The sequence below is a fragment of the Otolemur garnettii genome, unplaced genomic scaffold, assembly GCF_000181295.1.
Source record: "Otolemur garnettii isolate 467f Iridium unplaced genomic scaffold, OtoGar3 scaffold00038, whole genome shotgun sequence".
NCBI classification, from domain to species: Eukaryota; Metazoa; Chordata; class Mammalia; order Primates; family Galagidae; genus Otolemur; species Otolemur garnettii.
Genome location: NW_003852433.1, coordinates 7,070,823 through 7,098,375, shown reverse-complemented (window position 1 = coordinate 7,098,375; position 27,553 = coordinate 7,070,823). Strand labels below are relative to the sequence as shown.

Here is a 27,553-nt window from a genome sequence, read left to right as displayed (position 1 = left end):
GTTGGGGAAGAGATTCAGAGATGACATATGTACAGGACTGAAAATAGTGCTTGTCCTCTGCTGAGAGCTCTGTATTAATATTGTTGTTTTATGCATTGTGTTTTAAAGGGCAGGGGCAGGGAACTGCCATCAGTGATGCTGGGGCAGGTGTCCTTCCTCTTGTTCCCCTGTGCCTGGCAGTAACCCCAGGCAGGCCCAGAGAGGCGCCTGGGAATAGGGATGGAGGTCGGTCTCCACTCTTTAGCTCCAGACGGCTCACTCCCATCCTCCCCGAAGACGTCAACTGGGAAAGGCACCAGCTGCCCCCTAGTGGCCAAGGGCAGACGCGCACTAAGCCATTTTAACCAAAACCTGCAATCTCTGCCCCGCCCCCACCTTTCTACCCTGCCTCTGGCAGACCTGTGGCTCCCAGAGGTTCTGTTGACAAAGCAATACCTACACAGGTTTCCCAGTGGATCCCACCATTTCAGAATGAGCCAGCTTGACCAGCAACATGAAAGCACTGAGGCAATGAACATCAAGAGTCTGTTTTCTCCACCTGGCCAGTTAATTTCAGAAAGGAACGTCCCAGGAGCTACTGCAGCTTTCTGTTTACAAAAGTCTGTGCATTACCAGGTTCCTGTGATTCCAGATGCTAAGAAGTTCTACATTTCCCTTCTGGAGAAGCAGCCTGTGGTTGTGCTGATGGCCTGAGAGCATTGTCCTGGCATATGTGTTCTGAGCCCTATATAGGAAGGGCCATCTGGGAAAACCACCCTATCCCTGAGACACACACAGTGACCCAAAGCCCTTAATTCCTTCAATTGCAGAAGAGGTCCACCAAGAAAGTAGCTGGAGAGGGGACGACAGGGGCAGGCATGATGGGCTGGAGTCTACGCAGCCCCTGTCTTTCTGCACATGGAGTAAAGTGCTGTTTATTCAAAATCTTTTTATTCCTTCTGCGCCATCTTTTCTGCCAAACCCTCAGGTGCAGACTGGAAGAAACTGCACATTGACCCTGCCTTCATGTAGCCACCCCTCAGGCTAGAGGACAGAAGGCAAAGGCCACCACCCAGGCAGTCCCTGGGGTAGCCCCAGCAAACTGGGCAGAAGGGCAGGCATGGAAAGTACTGGACAAGTCAGACAAGATGGCAGATAACACAGGAGGGAAGTGCAGCAGGGGTCAGCCGGGCAGGGGTCAGAGAAGGCTTCCTGGAGGAGGTGGAGGTGCCTAGCCCTGGAGAGTCAGGTGAAGGGTCGAGGCAGAGGGAGAGAGCAGGCACCCTGCTTCAGCAGTCGGACATCCATCCATACGGGCCAGCGAGTCTGCAGGTGGAGGTAGAGGGGCCCAAAGCAGATAGGTCTTTGGGAGCTTCAGGGAAGATGTGGAACCTCCTCATGTCTCAGGTCTGAAGTCTCAGAAGACCCCACTGGGCCCCACTGTCTGGCTGGCTCGAGAGGATGCTGAGTGCTCTGGCAGCCCAGCCCAGGGCAGACTCAAGTCCCACCACTGTGACTGGAGCCATGGCCAGCAGAAAAGGCATCACAGAGGAGCTAGGCACCCACTGGACAGCACGGAGGCTAAATCCAGCCCCTAGAATAATCGAGAATGGGGCTCTTGGTGGTGTAGCAGCATCACAGGTTCATTTCAGAGGCCATCCAGGGCTTGCCGGACAGGGCTGTCCAGAGAGGCAGCTGAGTGAATGGAGACTCCAGGGGCACCAATGCTAGTTTCCCAGCAGTCAAACCCACAGCTGGTCAGTGCTTGCTTTGTGGCCTCCACTTTTGGCCGTGCCAGACCTGGGGGGAAGGAAGGCAGGTCACCAGTGACAACTGTCTGCTCCTTTTGGGAAAATTTGTCTCATTCAAAGAAAAGGCCTAGGGTACAGGTCTTCCTGTTGTACCTTTCTGCTGTGACCCCACCCGAGCCAACAGGTCTGGGAGGCACAAAGACGCTCCTAACAGCCCCTGCAGGTACTGCAATGCCGAGCCTTACACCTTCACCTCCCTGGGGGTTTATGAAGCTACAGTTAGAAACATGGGTTCTCTCATGTGGCCTTGCTGTGAGTTTCCCTCTCTGAGCCTCAGTCTTCTCATCTACCAAAGGGGCTAATAGTACCCACCACTCTGAAGTTCCTATGAGGCTTAAGTGGGATAATGCCAATGAAGTGCCCGGCATGGCACCTGGTACACTGGGAACATCCCCCAAATGGCAACTCTCAGCATCATCATGGACCCTGAACAAGCAACCAACAGTCAGGGTCTGCTGAAGTAAGGGTGTGGCCTCTCCTGAGGCCTGGCAGTCACCACTCCCAGGGAACGGTATGCCTTGGGGCCACTGGTGGGTTTCCTGCACAGCAAAGGATGAAAAACAGGGAGGAGGAGATAAAGAGAAGGGAGACCAAAAATGAGAGACATAGAGCACAGAGGGAAACAGAGGCAGACAGGAACAGCCCTGAGGGCTGATACAGCATGCTGGGAAACACCACCAGGAGCCCCTTGCTGGGTCCCCAGTTACTAGCACAGGAGGCTTCTTTTCCCCAAACCCAACAGGAAGAAAAAACCCTTTCATTTTGTAGCAAGATCGACCCCTATCCTGGCCATGTCAAGAGGCAGGAGTGGAAGGTGGTGCAGACATGAGCCTGACAACGCCCTGGTTATTTCTCAAGTTTGTGGGAGGCTTGGCAGGCCAGAAGGTGGTGGTGAAGGTGACCCCAATAGCCTATCACAGCCCTGCCCTGCACGGAGCTAAATGAACTTTTCTCTTTGAATCTGCGCATCAACCTTGCAAGCTATGTGCTCTCCTCCTTTCTTAACCAATGAGGCCTGGAGAGGTTAATTAGTTTGTATAAGGCCATACATCAGTGCTGAGACTCGTTCATAGGCCACTTTCTCTTCCCAAGGGAATTCTCCAGGTGGTCTCCTCATCCAAGCTCAAATTGGCAACCTGGCCCACCTCTAGGGTACCTGGTTTGAGGAGTGTGATGCCACAGCCGCCGCCACCTGCACCAGTGAGCTTGCTGTGCAGTCCATGAGCCAAGGTCACCTGGCAGAGCTGGTCCAGAGAGGCATGGCCCACACCAAGGGCATTCAGGTGGTGCTGATTCATGTCCATGAGCTCCTGGAGGAAAAGGTGAGGTCTGTTCCCACCTGGCCTGCCCAAGGCTGAGAACTTATGCTCACCTGCATGTCTGCTTGTCTGTCTGACAGCTGTTGGTTTGAGACAGCTAATGGCTTTGAACACCTGGAGTACTGTCTCTCTCCACTGTCCTTCATGCAGAACTTCCCACGGGGCTTGGATGGAGCTGAGCTCACCTTCACACCACAGTAGTGAGCAAGTATTCTACAGCTGGCCACAGAAGCCTCTTGCCCTAGTGATTGATCATGAATGGGTATGTCGCCCAAGGTGGGCCATTCAGGGCCCTCCCACTGTTTTCTCTGTCTCTTTCTACAGGAGCCTCTGAACTAGTTGACTTCAGACACAGTGTGCCAAAATTATCTGCATGGAAGATGAAGAAATTCCTGATCATTGTTGCAGCCCCTGGATCAAGCTATACCTGAAACCATTTACTTCTAGCCTTCTCAGTTAAGAGCCAATAAATTCCTTCTCTGTTAAAGCCTAGTTGTGGTGGGTTTCTATCATTTGAAAGAGAAAGTCTCAAATAATATGCCATCTTACACAGCTGCCTCAGAGACTGACTTCAGAGTAAGAACTGAGCTATACTTCTAGCAAGGTCATGAGTGGGGGAAACAGCTAAATGTTTGTCTAGGTTTCTTCAATTATGCATAATAAAACTCCTGCTCTCCAAGGATCAAACAAGACATACGTGGATGAAATAATAAAACAGCTACCACTGCCCAGCACCTGCTATTTACATTTTACTTATGAAATGCTCACAAGAAGCCAGGGCAATGAGGCTGAGAATCCAGCCATGGTTATCGCCCTTGGGAAGTTAAGAAGCTGGGATCTGGGGTCAGGACAGCCTGGGTTTGTATCCCAGCTCTGCCCCTTCTTGGTCATGTGTCCTTGGGCAAGTTTCTCTGTTCTGTTTCCCCCCTTGTAAACAGGGATCATAAGAGTCTTTTATACAACATCTGGCAAGAGATAAGTGCTCTGCTGCTATTAATATCTTTATGGATATGTTGCCAACGTCCCCATTTTATAGAGGAAGAAACTGAAGCTCTGAGGTGCAAGTGACTTGCCTAAGGTCATTAAGCAAGTAAGGTACTAAGTTGGCACTGGAAACCAGGTCTGCCTGACATGAAGCTCCTGCCTACCCTGCCTTCAAGAGCACCCTTGGCATTGCTGCCACCACCCACTTCTGTGGGGAGCAAGCAGGGTTCATGCTGTGTGGCTTGATGACACAGTTCTGCTCCAAGGTGCTGGAAGTGCCCAGACGCCATCAGTTGCCAGTCACTGAGACATGTCTGCTGAGGCCCACTTTGTTCTCCCGCATTGGGACGGCTGGTCGGGCTGCCTGGGACAGCCTTCCCCCCTCCCCAGCACTTCTGACAAACGAGCAGACAGGCATGATGGCCCCAGGTGCCTTTCACCAGCCCAGCAGGCTGGATGTGAAAGAAGACTTCTGGGGGCCTCTCTCTGCGCCTGAGCTCCAGGTGTCACGTTGCTGAGGCAGGTTCCAGACACCTGTCACATTCTGATCCAAAATCTGTCAAGGATCAGATGACAGGTTGTGACACAGAAGAACAGCTCACTAGTTTGAGTGCAAAGCTGTCCAGAAGCTGAGCTGCACATTTCAGTGGCTGCCACAGCCAAAAATATATACAATGTATAATCAACGTGCTGTTCTATGGCATTCTCCAGGGGCTCAACAGGGTATATTTTAGGCAGTACTCTATCATTATTAATTTCCTACTCAGGGGCACTGTGTTTCCTCCCTTCTATGTGGAAGGAATGGAGAGCCAGGAAGACAAAGGTCGGGGGAGGGAGACAAAAGTCAGGGGAGGGAATTAGATGGAGGACCTGCGCCTGGCACATAGTAGGTGCTTACTAAAGATCTGTTGAAAAAAGGAATTAGCAAGTCAGTCAGTTTGACCCCTGGCTCAGCCACTCACTAGCTGGATAACTTCAGAAATCACTCTCTTTCAGCTTCGGTTTTTACATCTGTAAAATGGGATAAGGAGGTTACTTCACAGGTAGGTTGTGGTAAGGATCAAGTGAAAGATCATTTGTAAAAGGCATGGTTTAGTAGCAGCTTCCACTCAGTATTGGGGCTGCAGACTCAAAGGCCTGCAGGGATCAGTGAGGCACCAGGCAATGACTGAAGCAGGTAATAAATCACAGAGGGTTGGGGGCTGTGGGGAAATAGACACATGGCCCCTTTGAGGGGTCCTCCTCCTGTATCTGCACTTGACAGCTACCTCATGGCTACACCAGCCAGGGGCTGCCTGATCCTCTCCTTCTTTATGGGCAGCCAGATGGCTTTTTAATGGCAGTCCATATTCCCCAGGCCAGATGGACCCTGTCCAAGGAGGAGGAGCCTGGGCCCTTTGGCTCACTGAGCTCGCGGCACTCTAGGCATCAGACTTGTGTGTCTGTCACCCACCGGACCTCTGAGCATGAGATATACAGAGGGCGGAGGTAGAGCTGGGATTCAGACACATCCCTGACCAAATGCAAATATAAGATCTCAGCTTCTACAATGAAATTATGCAAATGGTGGTGGCTGGGGCTACAATAATGAAAAAAGAATTTTAGGGCTGGGCACAGTGCCTCATGTCTGTAATCCTACCACTCTGTGAGGCCAAGGCTGTTGATTGCCTGAGCTTGTGAGTTCGAGACCAGCTTGAGCAAGAGTGAGACCCTGTCTCTAAAACTAGCTGCAACCAAAAAATAGCCGGGCATTGTGGCGGGCGCCTGTGGTCCCAGCTACTTAGGAGGCTGAGGCAAGAGGATCTCTTGAGCCCAAGAGTTTGAAGTTGCTGTGAGTTATGACTCAATGGCATTCTACCCAGGGCAGAGACTCTGTCTCAAAAAAAAAGAAAACTAGCCAGGCCTGGTGGCAGGCACCTGTAGTCCCAGCTACTCCGGAGGCTGAGGCAAGAGGGTCACCTGAACCCAAGAGTTTAAGGTTGCTCTGAGTTGTAATGCCACAGCACTGTACTGAAGGTGACAAAGTAACACTGTCTCAAAAAAAAAAATTTTTTTTTAGAACCTGTCTGGCCCAAATCAGGCAGTTGATAAACGGTTGTGGAATGAACACATGCAGGTAGCACTAATAACAGGGAAGAGGAGGCCAGGTAAGAAATTACTCCTGGACCAATAGAGAACTCTGTATTAACAGCAATATATCTGCCTAACCACATGGGCCTGACCCCCTTAAATGTGAGACCCCAAATCTGGCCTACAGCACTTGCTATGTGCCAGGTACTGCCCTAAACTCCTTCGGGATATTCTCTCATTGACTCAGAATAATCTGGGAAGAGGCCTTAAGACATGCATGTGAGCACACACACAAACTCTGGGCCCAAGCCTGGGGACCCTGAGAACAGAGGCTAGAGGCAGGGCCTGGCCTCTACATTTTGGATCCCAGGGGATCCTAAGCACAGTCCAACTGGGGAGCCAGTGCCTAAATGGTATGGACGGAGTAGCCCCAGCTCCTGCAGTTGGACTCTTACTTCCAGCACGAGGTACTGCTCTGGGGCTGGTGCTGCCGCCATCTCTCCCAGCACGCGCTCGCACTCCAGGGAGATGGCATCTATGGAGGTGAGGACAGGGGCCACGATCTCTGGGAACTGGAAGAAAAGGAAGGAATAGCTGGTTAGGCCTGAGGGCAGGATCACTGCCCTAGCAATGGGGCAGAGGTGTCCCTATAACCACACCCATTCTCGGGGGAAACCTCCTCTCCTTAGGCCGGGGTTTGGCCTTGTTGGCTGCCCTTGACTTCAGGAGATGGATTCTTGCAGCAATGCCAGCGTGTCTAATGAACCTGATCACTGCCCTTTCAGGTATCCCAGTCCCACTCTTTGGCCAGGGTGTGGGCACAGAGAGTACTACCTTTTTCTGCTGAAATCATTTCCTCTAACATTCCCCACGTCCACCACCCATTATGCCCCTCCATAACCCAGCAACCAGAGGGAAACACTGAAAATCCCAATGCGATAGTATCATGGCCCTGCTTGAAACCTGCTCAAGAGGAGAAGCACCTTAATCAGCCTAGTCCTGACGCCAGCCACAAGGGCCTTGGTGCTGCGAGGGACCTTGGTGTTGGTCAGCAGGATCTGGAGAGCCGGTGGCCTGTGGGGTGAAGAGGAGGCAGATCTATGCTGAGCTCAAGACAGGAGCTGGCTCAGGACTAGAAGCAATCCAGGACACCACCCTGCCCTGACACAGAGGAGGAAGCAGAGGTCCCAGCAAGTGACACAGGGTTGGGGGACACTGGGGCCACTGTCCACAGCTATATCTCCACCTTAGCCCACAGGCAGTTGGACACCCTTGCTTGGCTTTTTAGTCGCTCCTTCATTCACTCAGCATCAACCAGACACCTAGGCACAGCTTGGCCTGTGGGCCAGGGAAGTGGGGAGAAAGTGTGTGAAGGTTTTCCCGGGCATGACACAGAAGCTGCACACTGGGGATGTGTAAGAACTAACCAGGGCAAAGGACAAGTAGTTCTGGCCAGTGGAGCAGCCTGTGCAAACCTGCATGGGTAGAACATGGCACATTCGTTGGATTATAAGTTCAGAGTGGCTAGAATACAGAGTGCCAGGAGGAGCCAGGGTTCAGTTGTGTGTATCGCCTTGGGGAGCCAGAGTTTCAGAAAGACAAAGCAGCAGGCCCTGGAACGGATGTCCAGGCTAGCTATTCCCTGAGACGGCCACTGCAGGATGACACAGGGAGGCCAGTTCCCCCTATTTTTGCCCTACTTGATGGTGCCGGGAACAGAAGTCTGGTCCACATGTGGTTATAGCCACACCTAGCCAATTCTCCAGAATGACACTGCTGTCCTCATCTGCCCCAGAGGATGTCTAATCCTTCCTAAAGTCACAGTCCTAATTGTCCTTGTGGTTAGCTGTCTTGGAGGGCTTGAGCCAACATTTCCAATCTGCCTTTCCCAGTGCTGCAGGCCCTGGCGGTGGTGGGCGGGGCATCTGGATGCGCTCTAGCCTGAGACAGCTGGAGCCAGGCAGAGCCCTGACACCTTGATTCCCTCTCTCTTCACAGTTCACGACTGTAAAATCCAATAGGGCTGGGAAAGGCTGCCAGAAACATGCTTTATCTCACCGCCCAAAAGCCCATGAAATTAATATCGATTCTCAGCCTTGGAGGCTGGCTCTTTTTTCCCCCCCAACTTTACAAAAGATGAACATTCTATTTGGCTTTTCTCTTCCCTTCAAAGACAAGCCATTCCTCAAAAGGGCAGTGTTCTGGGAGGCCGCATCTTGATCCACTTCACAAACAATGCATTTTTTTATAGAGAAGCACCATGTGGTGGTCTAGAGGAAAAGCTCCCCTTTGAGCCATTGGTGGGATTAATGTGGAGTCTGACCTGCGGGATTCTCAGAGAACCTGCCATCTGCTGAGACGCCCTGTAGCAAGCAGCAAAGCTCAGTTTGTTCCCTTCCACCAGGATGGGAGAAGTCTGGGAACTGCATCTTCCTCTGGCTTAGACAAGACCTCTGCAGATAGGCCTGCCACCAAACCCAGGGCTCTTACGACATAAGTGGTCACCACTCAGGGCTATCTTCTGTATGTGCTGTGTGATCCTGGCCTGCCCACCTTTTCCCCTCCTTCTCCTCCGCTCCCTACCCTGGAGGCTCCCTCTCCCCAGCCCTCTGACCTCCAAGCTGCTGCTCCACATGCCAGGCCGCTCCCCCTGCCTAAGGGCCTTTGCACTTGCAGTTTCCTCTGCTAGGGACCAGCCCTTGAAGGCCACACAACTCATTTTTATCTCATTCAGGTCTCTGCTCAAATGTTCCCTCATGGTTGGCTCCCTAGTTCCCTCATCCCACCAGCTTGCTCCTTCATTTTCTTGTCCCTGGCCTTGCTGTGATTCTGAAGGGCACTTACGACTGCCTGGCCTGCTCTCCCAGAGCTACTTCTGTGCTGGTCGTTTCCTCCCAGAGAACTGTGAGCTCCATGCTGGTAGGACTTTGTTTTGTTCCCTGCTGAGGCCCTAGTGCCCAGCACATAGTGCTCAAGATTTGTGGCCTGGATGAATAAACTTCATTAGCAAAGAGCCAAGCACCTCATAGATAGCTTTTCTGACCTCAAGCTCAAGGTCCCCATTATATAAATGAGGAGATGGAGGCCTCAGAGGAGCAACTCACTGAGAGTTCCCAGCTGGCAAATGGCAGGGCTGGATTCAAACCTGGGCCTATGAACCCCAGAGCCTCTGCCCAGCACAGTACTAACAACGGGCCCCTCCCCTGCCCCCACCTTGCAAACTCTCTGCCATTCATCTCCTGACTCCCCCCACTGATACACTCAGGGTACCCAGACCATGTCTTATGGCTTTCTAGCTCCAGGGCCTAATCCAGTGCTTAGGACACAAGTGGCTCTTGGAAACAAAGAAGCAATGAAATGCCACTACATCCATTAACGATTCCCAGACCTGCAGCCAGATCTAGGTCCCCACTCCCTGTCAACCAGAACAGCTTCAGAGCTTTGTGGATGCTTCTCCCTGACTACTATAGTTATGACTATGGACTCCTGGGAGCAGGCCAAGGTGTCTCAGAATCCTCCACTCGATTCACTCGGGTTCTGCACAGCTTCTGGACATCTGGCAGGTCTGACCTCCACCTGGCAAAGGGGCCCTCCCTGGGTTCTGCTGGCAGTTAAGGCCATGAGCAGCCAGCAGAAGCTGCTCCATGTTTCTAGGCTCCTGTGGAGAGCAGGCGTGGGCACAAGGATGATATTGCCCACCAGGAGACAATGGGCAGTGTCTGAAGACACTGATCAGCCCCAGATGTCAATAGTGCTTAGATTGAGAAGCCCTGATATGGAGCCTCAGAAAGGTAGCCTTGGCTCCAGGAAGCTGAGAGCACTGGGACAGGAAGATCCCTGAGGGTCAGGCAGTGGCACAGTGCTGTGCACACTATGCTGAGTGACAACGGAGTGGCCCCACAGGTGAGGGCAGTGGGCCAGGATCTGCTGCTCATCAGCATAGAGGGCTTCCCTGGCTGAAGAAGGTAAGAGAGTACTGGGACTCTCACTGAGCTGGCCAGCTGGCCTGGGAAAATGACATGAGGCAACTTGGCCCAGGGCTCAGGGAATAACTAAAAAACCTGGTTCCATCTTGCCACATTTAATTCCCTGTACCTGACATTTCCACTGTGGGTCCTAATAGAACAGAGAATGTTGACATTTAAAATGCACTTGATTCCAATTACTCTAGAGCAGTGGTTCTCAACCTTCCTAATGCCTCGACCCTTTACTACAGTTCCTCATGTTGTGTAACCCCCAACCATAAAATTATTTTCCTTGCTACTTCATAACTGTACTTTTGTTACTGTTATGAATTGTAATGTAAATATCTGATATGCAGGATGTATTTTCATTGTTACAAAGGGGTCATGACCCACAGGTTGAGAACTGCTGAGGAAATGGGTGTAGAAACATAAAACAAACTGAGGCTCGGTGCCTGTAGCTCAGTGGTTAGGGTGCCAGCCACATACACCCAGGCCGGCGGGTTCAAACCCGGCTTGGACCTGCTAAACAACCATGACAACTACAACAAAAAAATAGCTGGGTGTTGTGGCGGGCGCCTGTAGTCCCAGCTACTTGGGAGGCTGAGGCAAGAGAATCTCTTAAGCCCAAGAGTTTGAAGTTGCTGTGAGCTGTGATGCCACAGCACTCTACTGAGGGTGACAAAGTGAGAGTCTGTCTCTAAAAAACAAAACAAAAAAATGCAAAATGTCACTTGCGCTCTGAGCCCCTTATAAGCCCACTGTGGGTGCCTCCATCGTGGCAACTGTCACGTTGTTTTGTGGGGACTTCTGTGTGCATGTCTGTACCCACTCCCCCCTCCCCAGCAGACTGAGAGCTCTTGAAAACTGTGCCCAAGATTCATCTTTACATTCCTAGGCCCTAGTCTAGTGTCAAGAGGAATGCAGAAAGGGATCAATTCTTGTTTACAAAATGAATAGATGAATGAATGAATGAGCAGCCAAGACACATGTGGGGGGGGGGGCACAGCCACTTTTTGGAAGGTGAAGGGAAAGGAAGCCATGCATGACTTTCTCCTCTAAACTCTCCAAAGTGGAGAAGGAAAAAGTAACTGCCAGGCATTTCTCATTGCCAGTGGACAGTGAGGGCCACGTCAGGGGAGGGCCAAGCCAGGGACACCCAAAGATGGTACTTCCCAAAGATGCAGAACTCTCCCCCTGGACGAGGTGATGCAGGCATGCTGGAATACACGGCTCTACCCCCAGATTACCTCTTTAAGGGTGAGATCTTCCCTTGTTGGTACCGGAGCGCTCCTCCTAAAGAGAGAACAAGTGGAGTAGAACTGTGGGAAAGCTACGGATTTTTGTCTCTTGGAAGAGAAGCTGGACTTTGGGTTGGGGTTAGAGTTTTGTCCCATCTAGGCAACAGGCTAAACAACCTAACTACTCATCTCAGCTTCAGTTACAAAAGGTTCAGGAGGGCAAAAAGAACCTTTCAGCTCTGCCAGAACGCTCTCACCAGGCCATAGGCTCATAGGTGCTTCCCCTGCCCAACTTTATTCCCACAGGCCACCTGGTAAAGGCAGGGCCCACGACTCAGCATCTAGGCCCAGGACACAAGCATCATCACCATCACTAGGGGTGGCCACTTCTGTGGTCTGCAAACTCCAGGGCAATGGTTCTGCAGCTTATCCTTGCAAATTCCTCTGGGAGCTCACGGAAGCTGTAGTTTCCAGGCTCCAGCCTCACCCCAGAGGTTCTGACTCAGAGGGTAAGAGGTAGAGCCCCAGGGTTTCTCCCATTTCCACCCTAGCCCAGACAGGAAAATGCTGCTTTCTTCAGAATCCATTGATTGTATTAATCCCAAACCAATACAGGTGCCTGGGCATCTACACTTATATTAAGAACTTTAAAGATAAAAAGAAAACAAACCCGAGGCAGCACCTACCCCATGTGCTGATGGCATTGTCAACTCCGGAGGGGTTCCCATGAATCACTCTCTCCCCCTGGAAGGCCCACTTGTTAATTAATTCCAAATCCTGCTCAGTCCACCTGAAGACACAGAAGTACATCTTTACTGTGGTGGTGATGGGGGTGCAGAGGTCACCTCCTCACAGACTGTGATAGATGGAGGCCAAGAGGCAAAGAAGCTTGGGCCTTTGAGCTCAGAAAGAACAAGACACCTCTGAACCTCTCCAGCTAAAGACCACGCTGAACCCTCCCTTCTCTCTGAAAGCCACATGGGGCAGTGGAAGAACCAGGCTTTGGTTTCCCACAGTCCTACTTTGCCTCTTCTTAGCTAAGTGCCTCTGGGCTCGTCACCTATCCGCTCTGAGCCTCACTCTGCCCACCTGGAGAATGGTAGCTCCACCCTCCTTGGCGGCTAGTTGCATGAGTGTCTAATGCTGGCAAAGTGCTCTGTGCAAGCTGTCTAGTCAGCAGCTGGTAATTACTACCAGGACAGACACCTACCTAAGTACCTGCACCTGAACCAAGCCTGCCTTTAAGAAGAGCTAGCAGAAGTGTGGCAATTTCCCAAGGTCCTGCAAGTAGGTCCAAAGCACAATCATTATGAATTTGAATTCTGGGTGCCCTGGACACCCCTGTGGGCCAGGTTCCTAGCTCTCTCCCAAGCATGCAGCCTTGCTGCTTTCTACAGAGCAGGTGTGGGCTCACAAATGGTTCAAGTGAACAGACCCCAAACACATGAGTATCGAACAAGGAGAAGCCATCAGCCCCGTTCCCTCACTCTGTGCTCCCAGTTTTTGCCTCCTTGGGAGGGAATTCTGGGGACTCCCTTCCTCATGAAATGGAAGAAGGCTTGGGTGATTATGTGACATCTGAGAATGATGTGACTCGGTGGCAGAGTTACAGATTAAGCAGTGGGCCTGTTGTGAACCCCATTCTGCCATTGATTCACAGGGTGTCCTCAAGCAATGGCTTCACCTCTGACCCTCAGTTTTCTCATCCATAAACTAGGGATAGTGGTGGCTCACACCTGTAATCCTAGCACTCTGAGAGGCTGAAGTGGGTGGACTGCCTGAGCTCAGAGGTTCGAGACCAGACTGAGTCAGAACAAGACCTCATCTCTAAAATTAGCCAGGTATTGTGGTGGGCACCTATAGTCTCAGCTATTTGGGAGGCTGAGGCAAGAGAATCACTTGAGCCCAAGAGTTTGAAGTTGCTGTAAGCTATGACGCCACTGCAGTCTACCAAGGGTGTAAAAGTGAGACTCTGTCTCAAGAAAAAAAAATAGTGTCTGCTTCACAGAGGCTACTGTGAGGTGCTTTGTATAATGCCCAGGAGAAGGCATGTGCTCTTCCCTAAAGAGGCCACTTGGGATTACAGCTCCTGGGTATACTTAAAGTCCAGTTCAACCACTATGGAGCCTTGAGCAGTCACTTACCCTCTCTAGGTCTCTTTCCACATCTGTGAATTGAGGATTATTTTGGACCTGCAACTCACATAGCAGTGAGGCTATGATTAATAACAAGTTAACACTGGTCACTGAGCAGCATGTGCCACTCACCATGGTAAATGCTTTCTCAAATGTACCATCTCTCACAATTCTCTCAATAACCCTATAGGGAAGGTACAGTTATTATCCTATTTCTTACAGATTTTAGCATCACTCACTTCTACATCAGAATATACCTGCAGACTTGGGGCCCAAGTTCTTAACTATTAAACTTTATGGTGCCAAGAAGATTCCCTTCACTCATTTGTTCAATATTTATTGAGCAGCTACCATATGCCCATGACTAAGCTCACAGCTAGGAACAAAACAGACAAGATGTCCCTTGGAGTCTATTAGAGAAAATGAAGGTCCGTAAGCAATCAATATTTAACTACCAACAAACAGTTACACTGTAATATTTAATTAAGTCCAAGGTGATGGTGCTTCTGTAAGAACAATGCAGGCCAAATGCAGTATGCCTCACTCTGATAGGGGGTGCTGAGGGACAAGGGACAGTCAGCTAGGGACGGTGTGGGGGAGAGCATTCCAGCCAGAGTTTCTGCCTTGTGCAACCACTGAAACTGGACCAGAGCTGCTTGGTCCTTTCCAGGGACCAAATGGTGCCAGTGTGACTGAGAAGAAGTGAGCCATCAATGGGGGGAAACGTGACCCAGGTGGCTGACCTAGCCCAGGGCCCAGCCTGCTCAAAAATGCCAGTCTTCTTCCTACTCTGTGCACACTTCATTCTTCTGGGGGCTCTGATTTGTGTTTTCAGAGGAGACCAGGCTCCAGTCCTTCGTGACTTAGAAACACTGAGGAGGCAGGACAGAGCAGGGCTTGGGGTCTGAGAAGGAGGGACTGCCTACAGGGGAGGTGGGAGAACTGGTTTTCAGAAGCAGTCTGAGAAGGACCTCATGGTCCTGTACACACAGTCATTCTCTCCCTGGCCTGTGTGTGTGTCTGTCTATTCAGGAGACCGGCGGAAACCAGGCCTTCACTGGTCTTGGTTATAACCAGCTATTAGCACACAGTAATGACAGCTATCTTGAAGCCACTCTTCTAAGTCACTATCTTATCACAGGATTGCCAACCATCAAGGCTGATGGCCTCGGGAAGCCTAATTTTCAGATGAGGAAGTAGAGTTCCAGGAAGAAGGGACTGCCCCGGGCCATGCAGCTTGTTATGGGCCAATCTTACTGAGCTTCCTGGAAGCAGCAGCATGGCACCATGTTTACATACAATCTCTCACCATCTACCAGACTCCTTTAAAGCACAGTTTCTGCCTCTCTCCACACATGGTGGCTTTGCAGAGCAACTCTGGAGTTACTCACGGAGACAACGTCAACGTCAATGGCATCCACTGCTGTAGCCTATAAGGACCAGAGCAGCCCCTGGGCTCTGTCTGAATTCTATTAGACAAGGAATTTCTGGATGAGAGGGAAACCCTAGTGGGCAGCCAGTAGGCCCAGGGCAAACAGAAAAATGCAGCATTTTCATGCCACAGGTAGAAAAACTCCATTCTAAACCAAACTCAGGCTCAGGGCGGTTTCTCAAGGAGTGTTCCCAAGTAACAGGAAGGGTGTGTGGTCAAGCCTGTTGCGAAGGCCTCGCTGCCCCATGTGGTCTTCCACCGTGACAAGTGAACAGAGGTGACACGCCCTCCATGAAGACTAGGCTGAGCACCCAGAGGAGGAGAGACACCCTAATCTAATAGATACACCCCGTTATATTGATTTCTTGGCAAATTATACACTTATGCACAACTGTTTAGGGCAACCCAACAACAAGCTGTTGGGTATTATGACAGAAGGGGACACTGAAGCTTTGAGGAGTGCACTGCCCAGGCCAAGGGCACACCGTGAGTGAATGCAGATGTGAGAAGGCGCCTCTGACTCACTGCCCTCAACACCCCAACTCCAGCTTTCTCTGCCATACATGAATACTTGGACCCACAGGGGCCAAACTAGGGGAGCAGAACTGACTTAGTGCAGGAGAGAAGAGCTGAGGTTCTAGACTCCAGCTGCCTGGGTTCAAATCCCACTCTGCCCTTACTAGCTGTGCAGCCCTCGGCCATCCATTTCTGGGCCTCAGCTTCTTCATCTGTAAAACAGCCACCATGGCGGCTCTCACCTCACAGGACGGTGGGGAGAGTGGCTGAGGACCGTGGTTACCTGCCGACGTGATCCCCGTCCTTCAGTGGGTTCCGGATCTCCTCACAGGCTGTCAGGAGGGCAGCTGCCAAACACACCGAGTAGGCGGCACTGGAGCCCAAGCCTGCCCCAGTGGGCAGCTCTGACCACACCATGATGTCCAGGCTCGGCAGGGCCCTGAAACACACCCGGGCACCAAACATGACTCTCCTGAAGACAGATGAGGTGGTAATGAGGTGCCAACAATGAACCAGGGGCTGAGGCCCAGGGCTCAACATTGGCGGGGCCTGACTCATTGGCCTAGTTTTTTGCACTTAGGATTTCCTGACCCCAAAGGTGGTGTCCCTAGTGGACAACAGGGCTCACGCTGAAAGACACAACTAGAAAACAGGTGTCATAGTCCTCTGAATCACTGCGCTGTTCAACCAGAGCTCCTCCTAAAAGTGCCTGGCAGACTGTTATCCCCTTTCTCCAACCTTCTTCCCCCCTCCGCTGCCACCCTGGGCTCTCCTCTGGCCCTGCTCTGTACAGGCTGGGCTCTCTGCCTGCGACAGTCTCATGACTCTTTACTCCCCAGAGAAATCAGATGTCACTTCCACTGTGCTACTTTTCTCTGACAGCCATCCCTAGCTCTCTTCACAGGTCCCCTCAGCATGCAATTAACCCCCACGGCCGCTCAGTGCAGTGCACTAAGTTGTGTGTTCACAGGGAGGCCTCTCCACCAGACAGTATCTCCCAACCCTGTCTAACACAGGGCTGCTTTTGATCACTAGAAAATTCAGAATCATAGCATCTTAAGGGTATTTCCCCCAAGCGAGTGGGAACTGTAAAACTTCATGCTCAGTCATTTCCACTAAGTACTTTTCCCATTTTCTAAACATAAAAATCATAACACTGAAATTACATGTGCCCATCCCATCCAGACTGGAAGATTCTGGAATTACACCTCTGCCCCTGAAGGGGACACGCCTCTCTCAAATTTAAAATCCCTGCTTTGGATAAAAAGTGTCAGGTCATTTACAAATGATCCTCAGCACAGGGCCCAGACACTGGACCCTGCTGCTCAAGGGAAGGGTGGCCCTTGGATGTATTTCCCTTTGGGTTCTGGACAAAAAAGAAAAAAATAGCGAAGACTCAGTATGTGCTAGTTATCCAGTTATAGTGCTAGCCTCATTTTATATGTATTTCTAATCCTCCCTATAGTTTTCTGGGAAAGTTGTTAATAATAATAGCTAACATTTATCAAGCTACATGCCAAGCGCTTTAGATGAATTAACTCATTTACCCTCATAACTACACTGTGAGGTAGGTACTATTACTATACCCATTTTGTAGACAAGGAAGCTAAGGATAAGCACCTCAAGCATGCTAGTAAAGGGTACAGCTAGGGCCTGAACAATGCAGTCTGCCTCTCAAGCTCCCACTCTCTATCACCAGGTGTTACCACCTCAACAGTCCTGTCCCTGTCACAGAGCCAGCTTCCCCAAAGGCAGATAACCCAGATTATTATTGCAAAGGGTAAAGTGAACACAAGCTTCACTCTGCTAATCAAAGGGTTTCCCTGGAGCCAGTGAGATGTGGAACAAAGTTACCTCCCCAGGCCTGGGGTGGGAGGGGCCACACCTTGGATCCAAGAATGGAATTTGGCTTTGGTTCTACTGAAGCTGAGAACTGGAGGATGTATGAGGCTAAGATGTAAATGTTAGGATTAAAGTGGACTAGATTAACTCCCCAGCTCAGCTAACTAGCTGCATGGCCTTATGTGTCTTTATCTCCAAGCCTTGGTTCCTCCAGGTGTAACTATGTTTTCTCCATAGTGCCTTTCTCCTGCGTTGGCTGTGAATGGTAAAAGCATGCTTTATATAAAGTGTCTGGCAGGGGGCCTGGCACATTATGAGGAAGCCTGTGCATTCTCCAGCAGCAGCAGGAACAGAGACCCTTCCCATTTCTCCGTGGGAGGCTGAATCTGGACTCCTTCCCCAGACCATGTACACACCTCTGCTTCCGGCAGATGGACAGGTATAAGTAAAGGAAGGCCAGCACAGCCAGGCGCTCGGTGACAGTACAGTTGTCAGGGAAGCCTGCCACCTCCTTCAGCTTCTCCACTTGCTCTGGGGTGGGTGCTGTGACATCACCTTGTCCTGTCCCACAGGCAAACAAGTAAACAGGTGGGTGAGAGGCCTCAGGTGCTCTTATAAACAGCAGAATACAAAAAATTCAGTAGTTATTAGAATCAGAGCATGGATAGACATGAATTTATGGTTTGATCCATCCAATGACTTCAATCACACTTAGGTTTGAATCCTGACTGTACCATTTACTGGCTATGTGGCTTTGAGCATGTGATTTAACCTCTCCGAACTTCAATTTCTCTCCTTTGTAGTATAAGGATAACAATAATACCTCTTCATAGGGTTGTCATGAAGATAAAAGTTAAATAAGAGATGTAACATTTTTAGCACAGCTCCTGACCATGTAGTAAGTGCTTAATTAACAGTAGTTTGAACACACATACACAATGCTAGCTTAACAATTAAAGGCTTGGGTTCTATCACACAAAACCAAAATCAAAGGGAGTATTAAGTTATTCCCCAACCAAAAGATAATGAGTGAGAATAGGATGTTTGAATAAAACCAGTAAACATGAGATGTTGCTTTGGCAAGAAAGGTGAGGTAGCCGGTTTTTTCCCAGTGACACGTATGAGGCTGGGCACTTTCCTCAGAGACACGGAGGAGGCAGAGCAAGTCTGATCAGCTTACCTTTAAAACAACACTGCCCAAGCCTCGAGTCACATTCTTAAGGGAATGGGAAATGGTGCTGGGTGTGCCTGGTTAGGAAACCTCAGAGCACCTGTTAAGTGCCCAGTAAATACATGTTGAACTAATTAATGATATACTCTAAAGCCCCAGACCTTTCAGAGTTCTGTGATAGAGATGGAACACTTGGTAAGAGCCTGGGCTTTGGGATGTAGAGAAAGCCAGTTCTGAATCCTTTCTGTATTACTAACAGCTGTGTGATCTGAGCCACTTGACCTTGACTCAATTTTCACATCTGTATAATAGTGATGAGTATCACCATCTACATCCAGAGGATGCTGGAGAATTCTGGAGTACTAACCTATGTCAACACACTTATCAGTGCTTGGCACACGCACATAACTAATAAATGTTCGCTGTGTTTCTTACTATTAGGAGAGAGCAAAGGGGCATAGAAAGAAAGATAGTAAATCCTCATAACCTAGTAGACGATGTCTCCAAAGGCTCTGATTCTTTTTGTTTCCTTCTTGAGGGATACTACCAAGCCTTTATCTATATACTACGCTCTGCATCAGAGCCCTGGTGCTCACCTTCACTCCTGCTGGATCCTCACAACAGCCTCAGTCACTGCTCACTGCCCAGAGGGTTAAGTGACCTGCCCAGGCCTGCATTGGGAGTGGGCGTGTTCTGAGACATGTTCTACCACGTCTGCCTGTTTCTATCCTGAGCTACTGACTATAAAAGTAGCAGCTGGTTCTCAGGGGCCATTTTTGGCCTAATTGGGTAGCCCTCTGTACCATGGAAAGCAAAGTCCAGGTACTCTGGTTGGCTGTTTTCTGATGCATGCTCCAAAGCAGTGGCTTTTAACTGAGGGTATTCTTGGAATAATCCAGGGGAACTCCTTTCTTTTTTTTTTGGGAACCCCTTTCAAAAACTCCTCCCACTACTACCAACTCTCACTAAAAGAGGGGTAGGGCCAGGAATCCATTTGTGTTGGTAAAAACAAAAGCAACAAGCACAAGAAAACCCTCCCAGGTGATGCCAAAGCATAATGGGGTTGAAAATGGTTAGTCTAAAGTGAGGATTTTTGACTCTTACTCCAGGTTGATGCCATATATGGGAGTGGCTCTTTGCGGGAGCAGGAAGCAGGTACCCAGGATTCATATCCAATTTGGAAAAAAAAATCCCAGAATTCTCATTTGCCCCCCCTGGCTGAGAAACATGGCTCCAAATAATCAGGCAGTAGCTCAAAAAGGAGACAGCAAATTGAGAACAAAAAACAAACCCCAGCTCTGGAGCAGGGAGTGCCACTGATGGAAAGAAATGCCTGCTTACAAGTGGATAAAACATCCCAATGCTATCACAAATCAGCACAGTACGCAAGTCTGCGTACACTGGCATGTAAAGACAATCTTCACCCAAAGAAAAAAACACACATTTATGAATGGTTTATGCACATGGCCTGACACAACTTTAGTTACAAACCAAGATATTTCCCTACCCCAATCAATCTGACTACCCCACCTATAGAAAATAATGCAGAACAATTAATGCCAGAATGCTATAGTTATTATTAGAGGAAAAGGGGCAATAATAGGTGATTTCTTTTTTACTTACAATTGCTCAATATTGGCTGTATTTTCCAATAATAAGCTTAAGTTTCTTTTATTTTTAATATATATTTTTAAGAGACAGGGTCTTACTCTGCTGCTCAGCCTGGAGGGCAGTGGCACTATCACAGCTCACTGCAACCTCAAACTCCTAAGGTTAGGCAATCCTCCTGCCTCAGCCTCCCGAGTAATTAGGACTCCAGTCTCATATCAGCTAATTTTTAATTTTTTTTTTTTTTTTTGAGACAGAGTCTCAAGCTGTGGTCCTGGGTAGAGTGCCATGGTGTCACAACTCACAGCAACCTCAAACTCTTGGGCTTAGGTGATTCTCTCACCTCAGCCTCCCAAGTAGCTGGGACTACAGGTGCCCACCACAATGCCCAGCTGCTTTTTTTTTTTTTAGAGACAGAGTCTCACTTTGTCACCCTCAGTAGAGTGTTGTGGCATCACAGATCACAGCAACCTCCAGCTCTTAGGCTTAGGCGATTCTCTTGCCTCAGCCTCTCGAGTAGCTGGGACTACAGGTACCTGCCACAACGCCCAGCTATTTTTTTGTTGCAGTTTGGCTGGGGCCGGGTTTGAACCCACCACCCTTGGTATACAGGGCCAGTGCCCTACTTACTGAGCCACAGGTGCCACCCTGCCTGGCTCCTTTTTTCTTGTAGTTGTTATTGTTGTTTGGCAGGCCCGGGCTGGATTCAAACCCACCAGCTCCAGCATATGTGGTTGGCACCCTAGCCACTGAGCTACAGGCGCCAAGCCTAATATTTAATTTTTTTCTGGAGACAGGGTCATGCTATGTTGGCCCAGGCTTCCCTTGAACTCCTGGCCTCAAGTGATCGTCGTCTCACCTTGGCTTCCCAAAGTCCTGGGATTAGAGGCATGAGACACTATACCTGGCCATTTAAAAAAATAACATTTAATTATACAAAATGCCAATTCATTCTCCTTGTTAAAAACAGTATAGTGGGTGCCTACTGAAGAAGCAGAAAGGACTGACATTGCCTGACTTCAGTAATCAAAGCAGTGTGGTACTGGTGAACGTAGTCAATGGAACGGAATAGACAACCCCAAAACAGACTCACATAAATACAGGCAACTGATCTTTGACAAAGGAACAAGCACCATACTGTGGAAAAACATAGTCTTTTCAACAAATGGTTCTGGAACAACTGAATATCCATGTGCAAAATAATTAATCTAGACACAAAAATTGTACCTTTCACAAAAATTAACTCAAAATAGATCATAGACCTAAATGTAAAGCTTAAATGTATAAAACATCTAGAACAGCGGTTCTCAACCTGTAGGTCGTGACCCCTTTGTAACAATAAAAATACATCCTGCATATCAGATATTTACATTACAATTCATAACAGTAGCAAAATTACAGTTATGAAGTAGCAACGAAAATAATTTTATGGTTGGGGGTCACCACAACATGAGGAACTGTATTAAAGGGTCACAGCATTAAGAAGGTTTAGAACCACTGACCTAGAATAACTACCCAGCTGCCCTCCTTTCATCCTCTCTTTAGGGCCTGAGGCTCTTTCTACCCCTGGTTTCTCCTCCTTGGACCTACCCAGAAATCTTGTGTCCAGCAGCTGAAGACTCGCCACATCCCAAACCTGCTTGACACCAATGTTTGGTAAGTTGAGGCCCACTTTCCCATTGTTGTGGGGTTCAAGTCGAAGGAATGTTCTCAAGTTCAAGGCCACAGCCAGCGCTACCTACAGAATAAAAGACAAAAGCAGTAAGACCAACAGTGAGTACCAAAGGAGCTAGTACCAATGTGCTAAAGCAAATATTAGCATGCAGGTCACTCCCACCTATGTCCTTGGCAGACACTGCTAATCAACCTTGGCACACTCTCCCCACTAAACCTGGGCATAACTAATACCAATCAATTAGGAGTTAACATACACTTATATTTGCCTTCTCTATGAAAAACTTCAGAAGTTCTTAAAACCAAGGAATCACTTCTCCATAATCATCATTTTTCAAAGAGAAATATGTTAGGAATACTAGGCAGTTAGTGTGGAGGTTGGAAAAAGTATGAGCTTTAGGTTCAAACAGATTTAGGTTCACTCTTGAGCTCTACCAAGGCTCTCTTAAGCTTCAGTTTCCACACCTGTAAGACAGGATAATAAAAGGATGCACCTTAAAGGGTAAGTGTAAGCCTACAGAACAATGAGCCAAATAAACCTCTTTTCCTTTAAAAAAAAAAAAAAGGGTACGTGTAAGGGTTAAATGAAATAATGCATGTTCTGACTCCTTTGCTAGAAAATCTTTCCAACTTCTAAGCTCACAAACATCTGAGAGCTCCAGAACTCAGTTCTCAAATCTCTGTACTTCTACACCGAAGCTCCCTTCCCAGGTGATCTTATTCCACTTGCAGGGCTTTATACATCATCTTTTCTCTATTATACAGAGTGAGGCCAGAGAAGCCCTTCAGTGGACAAAAGACCTATCTTTTCCTTGCCTGGCTGAGGAGAAAATGACCAGCTCTCCAATCTGCTCCCTCTGGTTCAGGGAATCCTTTTACCTCCTTGCAAGATTAGCATCAGGGAGAAGTAGTGCCCAATCTTTGAAGCCTCTGCAGGCTTTTTACCTTGCCATGGACCACAGCATGTTCTCCATGAAGGATGACTTTCCCTGGAGCAGACACCAACAAGACTTCTGACAACATAGCTCCTGGAACTCTTGAAAGGAAAAGCCAACGGAAGAGCAAAGGTCCCCAGATGTTAGAACCTGTAGAAGAGGCCTTATTTGGTTTGTTGATTTATTTTTTGGTAACCACAGGAAGGCTGATGATCTTAGGGAATGCCTAGTTCAAGCCCATCATTATAACAACAAAGGCAATTACTTTCCAGCATTTGCTATGTACCAGAAAGGCAGCACAGTGCAGCAATCACCTGGACACATCAGACAGATCTGGGTTCAAATCCCAGCTCTTCCACTCCCAAGTGATGTCATCTTAGCTAACTCACTTAAATGACTATGAACCTCAGTTTCCCCACCTTATATGGGGACACAATAACGTTACCTACCTCAAGTGGGTTGTTAAGAAGGTTAAATTAATGCAAGGGAAACAGCAGTGTCTGGCACATGGCAATCACTCAATTACTTACTGGTAGCTACTTACTACTGGCTCTGTTCTTGGTTTTAGCTTTTACCACCACTACTTCTGTTAAAGGCAGAAATTTAAATGAAATCATAGACCCGAAAGAACTCGTTCCTGGACATTTAGGCTGTTTCCAACGTGTGACAATTATAAAACAAGCTGCAGAAAACAACTGTTATGCCTCGTGTTGCACACTTAAACAAAGATTTCTGCAAGACAAGAATTCTAGAAAGTGGCTTGCAGGATCTATGGATATATGCATTTTACATTTTTATAAATTAGGCAAAATTGCCCTCTTATACTAAGACCTCATTCGCAGGATGAGCCAACTACTGTCGTGAGCCCCATTTCCTAGGGAGAGAAACAGGCTAGGAGGGGAGAAGCCTCTCTTGCTGGTCCGAAAGTTCGAAATCACATCTGTCAGATTCGATGTTGCCGGAATCAACATCGGATTCCCAGGACGGATTCCCAAAGTTGGGGAAACTGAACCAGAGAAACTGGTCGCCTGGCTTAGGGTCGTCCTGGATCTCGTACCTAGAGCCCACTAGTCCCTCGCCCCTGGCTTCTCACCTGTCACCGCCGCAGCTCCTCTTCGCCTGAGCCCAAGCAGCTTCTCTACTCCTGAGTCCCCGAGCGCCCTCGCCAGGGGAGGTGGCCTCTTTCGCCCACCCAATGAAAGCGCGTGATCTGGGAGTCCCTTCACCAATTGGCTTGAATGTTGGCCAATAGGTGGTGTAGCCAACCCGCCCCAGGTCTCCCGCCCTACTCCTTCTATAAACCAATGGGAAACAAGTACATGGGAGGTTCCCGCCCTGGGTCGAGAGTTACGGACCAATTAAAAATGGCGGCTGAGCGGTGGCGCGGCCGGCTGTGGGTGGAGTCACCCGGGGGCCTGGACGGGAACCTGGTGGAGTCACCCCTTTTCAAGCGGCCTGGCTCATGGCTGTGTGGGGACTGAGAGGCCGCCTAGGCCTGCGTGGGTGCTTCGGCGCCGGCAGCCTCCTGCATCCCCGTTTCCAGAACCTCGGCCCTCAGGGCGTGGAAGACGGGGACAGGTGAGTGTCTGGCTGGGAGGGTAACTCAAATACCTACCGTGAATCGCGGTGTAGTCGCCATGGGTACGTCAAATGGTCATGAGGTCACCGCGGCAACCGCTACGTCACGTCCCCTGGCTGTCCTGACGTCATCATGACAACGTGAGCCGCGTGTGCCCCGGAGACCAGGAACTCCTTGGGCTAGTTGGAAGGAAACCCAGCTATCCTGGGACATGGTGGGGCAATTCCCATGTGGGCCAGAAGGGTTCTCGACTGGGATTTAGACCCATCGCTGAAGCATTTTGTACTCCAAGACACACAGATACACCAACACGATCTGAAGATGGCTTTCCAAATACACCTTAAAACTTGCTCTCCAACCCAGACCTCAGAACCCATAGAAATACCATAGATTAATGGGTTTATGCAGGTCGTAAATCTAGTGATTTTCCTGTTGAATAACCGTGTAATGTCACTTTTTAATGTTCAGTTCTAAACAGTATTTGTTATGCTGTTACATGAAAATGCTAGTTTCTGAACCTTGATTTGGCAGTTCTTTATTTCTGCATATGCATAAAGTGTCATAGAATGCAGGAGGCCCAGGTTTCTTTTCTTCCCAAAGGACCTGACTTGGCTTAGTAGAGGATAAAGTTTTGGGTAGGATAGAAGTTACACTTTGTGCTCTCACACAGTCTCAGGTGGGAATCTCAGCCCTGCTTCTTCCTTCCTGGATGACCTGGGAAAGTGAGTCTCTGTGAACTACATTTTCCTCAACAGTAAAAGAAAGGTCATAGGTAGTATTTACCTTTGGGAGTGTGGAAAAATTCCAGGCGTAATTCCAGGAGATAATGCTTGTAATCTCCTTAGCATAGTGCAGGGACTACAGTATGTGATCAGTACTTTTAGCAAATATTGAGGATCAACATTGCACAGTGCAGTGTCTTAGTTGCTCTGTAGATATAGGTGTGGGCAAGACACAAAGGCTGCCCTCAAAGGGCTTGCAACTAGAAAGCATGGAGGGGAAAGATGTCAACAAGAGATTACTGTTCTCTTCCCGCCATCTTTCTATACTACTATAACGATACTCATGAACGTCCTGGCTGATTCTGTTAAGAGCATCAACAACGCCAAAAAGAGAGGCAAACACCAGGTTCTTATGAGGCAGTGCTCCAAAATCATTGTCCAGTTTCTAACTGTGAATCTTAAGGCATGATTACATTGTGAATTTGAAATCTTCAGTGCTTACAGAGGCAGGAAAATTATTGTGAACCTTACAGACAGGTTAAACAAGTGTGGAGTGATCAGCCCCAGATTTGATGTGCAACTCAAAGATCCAGAAAAATGGCAGAATCATCTTCTCCTATCCTGCCAGTTTGGTTTCATTGTACTGACAACTTCAGCTGACATTGGACCAGGAAGAAGCAAGAAGAAAACACACAGGAAGGAAAATCCTAGGATTCTTTTTCTAGAGATGTAATATATGCTTAAAAATAAAATGCCTCAGTGGACAAAAAAAAAAAAAGAGAGATTACTGTCCAAGAAGTTAGGGGTAAATCCTGCCTCTGAGCTTATAGCAGCAGGCTGAGACCCACTGAAGGAGGTGCCCCTCTGTGGAAGCCAGGGAAACTCACCACCACTTGATGTCTGTTTCTCATTAGGCTACAGCCTTCCGTGAAGACACCCAAGAGCCCAAAGATCTACACCAAAACAGGAGACAAAGGTAGGGTGGGACCAGGTGAAAAATGCAAAGAAAGACTTATGGCAGGCCGGGTGTGGTCACTCATACCTGTAATCCTAGCATTCTGGGAGGCTGAGGTGGGTGGATTGCCTTAGTTCACAGGTTTGAGACCAGCCCGAGCAAGAGCGAGACCCTATGTCTAAAAGTAGCCAGTCTTCCAGCTACTTGGGAGGCTGAGGCAAGAGAATTGCTTGAGCCCAAGAGTCAGAGGTTGCTGTGAGCTATGACACTACAGCACTCTATTGGGGGTGACAAAAAAAAAAAAAGAAAGAAATACATATGACAGACAGCATTTTAAAGCTCTTTCAATTCTTTGCAACCATTAAAAATCATGTAAATCATTTTACATCACAGAAGTGTTATATGAAATGAAAAACACCCAAGTTATATCAAGTGAAAAAAGCAATTTGCACAACAATCCATTTGCCAAAAAGTGTGTGTATATGTATGTTGTGACATGTGTAGAAGAGTCTGAAAGGTTTTTTATTTTTTTGAGACAGAGCTTCAAGCTGTCCCCCTGGGTAGAGTGCTGTGGCATCACAGCTCACAGTGACCTCCAACTCCTGGGCTCAAGTGAGTCTCCTGCTTCCACCTCCCAAGTAGCTGGGACCACAGGCACCCACCACAACCTGGCTATTTTTTTTGGTTGTAGCCATCATTGTTGTTTGGCAGGCCCTGGTTGGATTTGAACCAGCCACCTTAGATGTATGTGGCTGGCGCCTTAGCCACTTGAGCCACAGGTGCCAAGCCAAGCCTGAAAGGTTTTGCTGGAGTATGTCACCTGGGAGAAAGATTGAATTCTGGGAGAAGGGAATGAACAGAAGGGCTTCATAGTAATGCTTTTATTCTAGTCTATTTTTTTATAATGAGCATACGTTACTTTGATAATTTCAAAAACTATCAGAACTTGGTGTTGTATAGAAAAAAGTAAGATGGGCCAGACATGGTGGATCATGCCTATAATCCTAGCACCCTGGGAAGCCAAGGTGGGTCGACCACCTGAGTTCACAAGTTTGAGACTAGCCTGAGTTAGAGCGAGACCTCATCTCTAAAAAGTAGCTGGGCATTGTGGCGGGCACCTGTAGTCCCAGCTAGTTGGAAGACTGAGACAAGAGAATTGCTTGAGCCCAAGAATTTGAGCTTGCTGTGAGCTGTGATGCCATGGCACTCTCTCGAGAGTGACAAAGTGAGACTTTGTCTCAAAAAAAGAAAAAAGAAAAATGCAAAAGAATATGTCAATATGTTATCATTTTTTGAAGTTCAAAGTCATGTAGATCACTAGTTATATTGTTTTATGTATGTATACTTAAAAATATAAAGACATGCATAGGATGTACTTAATGCCACTGAACTATAAACTTAAAAATGGTCAAAATGCCAGCCTGAGCAACATTGTGAGACCCGTCTCTACAAAAAAATAGTAAGGTAGGTCTAGTGGTGCATACCTGTAGTCCCAGCTACTTGAGTGCTAGGCAGGAGGATCACTTGAGCCCAGGAGTTTGAGGTTGCTGTGAGCTATGATGCTACAGCACTTTAGCCTGGGAGACAGAATGAGACCTTGTCTCAGAAAAAAAAAAAA

General features: G+C 48.6%; 2 protein-coding genes across 2 annotated transcripts in view; one reads left to right on the top strand and one right to left on the bottom strand.

Annotated features, from left to right (window-relative positions):
* Window positions 1–23,813, bottom strand: MVK (mevalonate kinase). Its single transcript, XM_003789895.3, has 11 exons — window positions 23,773–23,813; window positions 22,690–22,829; window positions 21,661–21,808; window positions 17,708–17,852; window positions 15,733–15,888; window positions 12,053–12,156; window positions 11,376–11,421; window positions 7,147–7,237; window positions 6,619–6,735; window positions 2,947–3,100; window positions 1–1,779 (listed from the first exon to the last, which is right to left on the bottom strand). Exons 2-11 carry the CDS (start codon window positions 22,765–22,767, stop codon window positions 1,628–1,630), a joined length of 1,191 nt encoding a protein of 396 aa, XP_003789943.1. The 5' UTR covers window positions 22,768–22,829; window positions 23,773–23,813; the 3' UTR covers window positions 1–1,627.
* Window positions 23,814–24,075: 262 nt separating this feature from the next.
* Window positions 24,076–27,553, top strand: part of MMAB (methylmalonic aciduria (cobalamin deficiency) cblB type) — a 19,267-nt gene continuing 15,789 nt past the window's right edge. Inside the window, exons 1-2 of the mRNA XM_003789988.3 lie at window positions 24,076–24,257; window positions 25,895–25,956. Coding sequence (XP_003790036.2) covers window positions 24,142–24,257; window positions 25,895–25,956 — 178 coding nt within the window. The 5' untranslated portion in view covers window positions 24,076–24,141. The remainder of the gene's footprint in view (window positions 24,258–25,894; window positions 25,957–27,553) is intronic.

What these genes read in the sequence shown, in the direction of transcription:
- MVK (XM_003789895.3), bottom strand. Translation starts at nt 22,767, where the DNA reads ATGTTGTCAGAAGTCTTGTTGGTGTCTGCTCCAGGGAAAGTCATCCTT. An exon ending in GCTGGACACAAGATTTCTGG is followed by an intron (nt 17,853 to 21,660) that starts GTAGGTCCAAGG and finishes CCTGTGGGACAG; the next exon opens with GACAAGGTGATGTCACAGCA. An exon ending in TCAGGACTAGGCTGATTAAG is followed by an intron (nt 6,736 to 7,146) that starts GTGCTTCTCCTC and finishes CTTTTCTTCCAG; the next exon opens with TTCCCAGAGATCGTGGCCCC.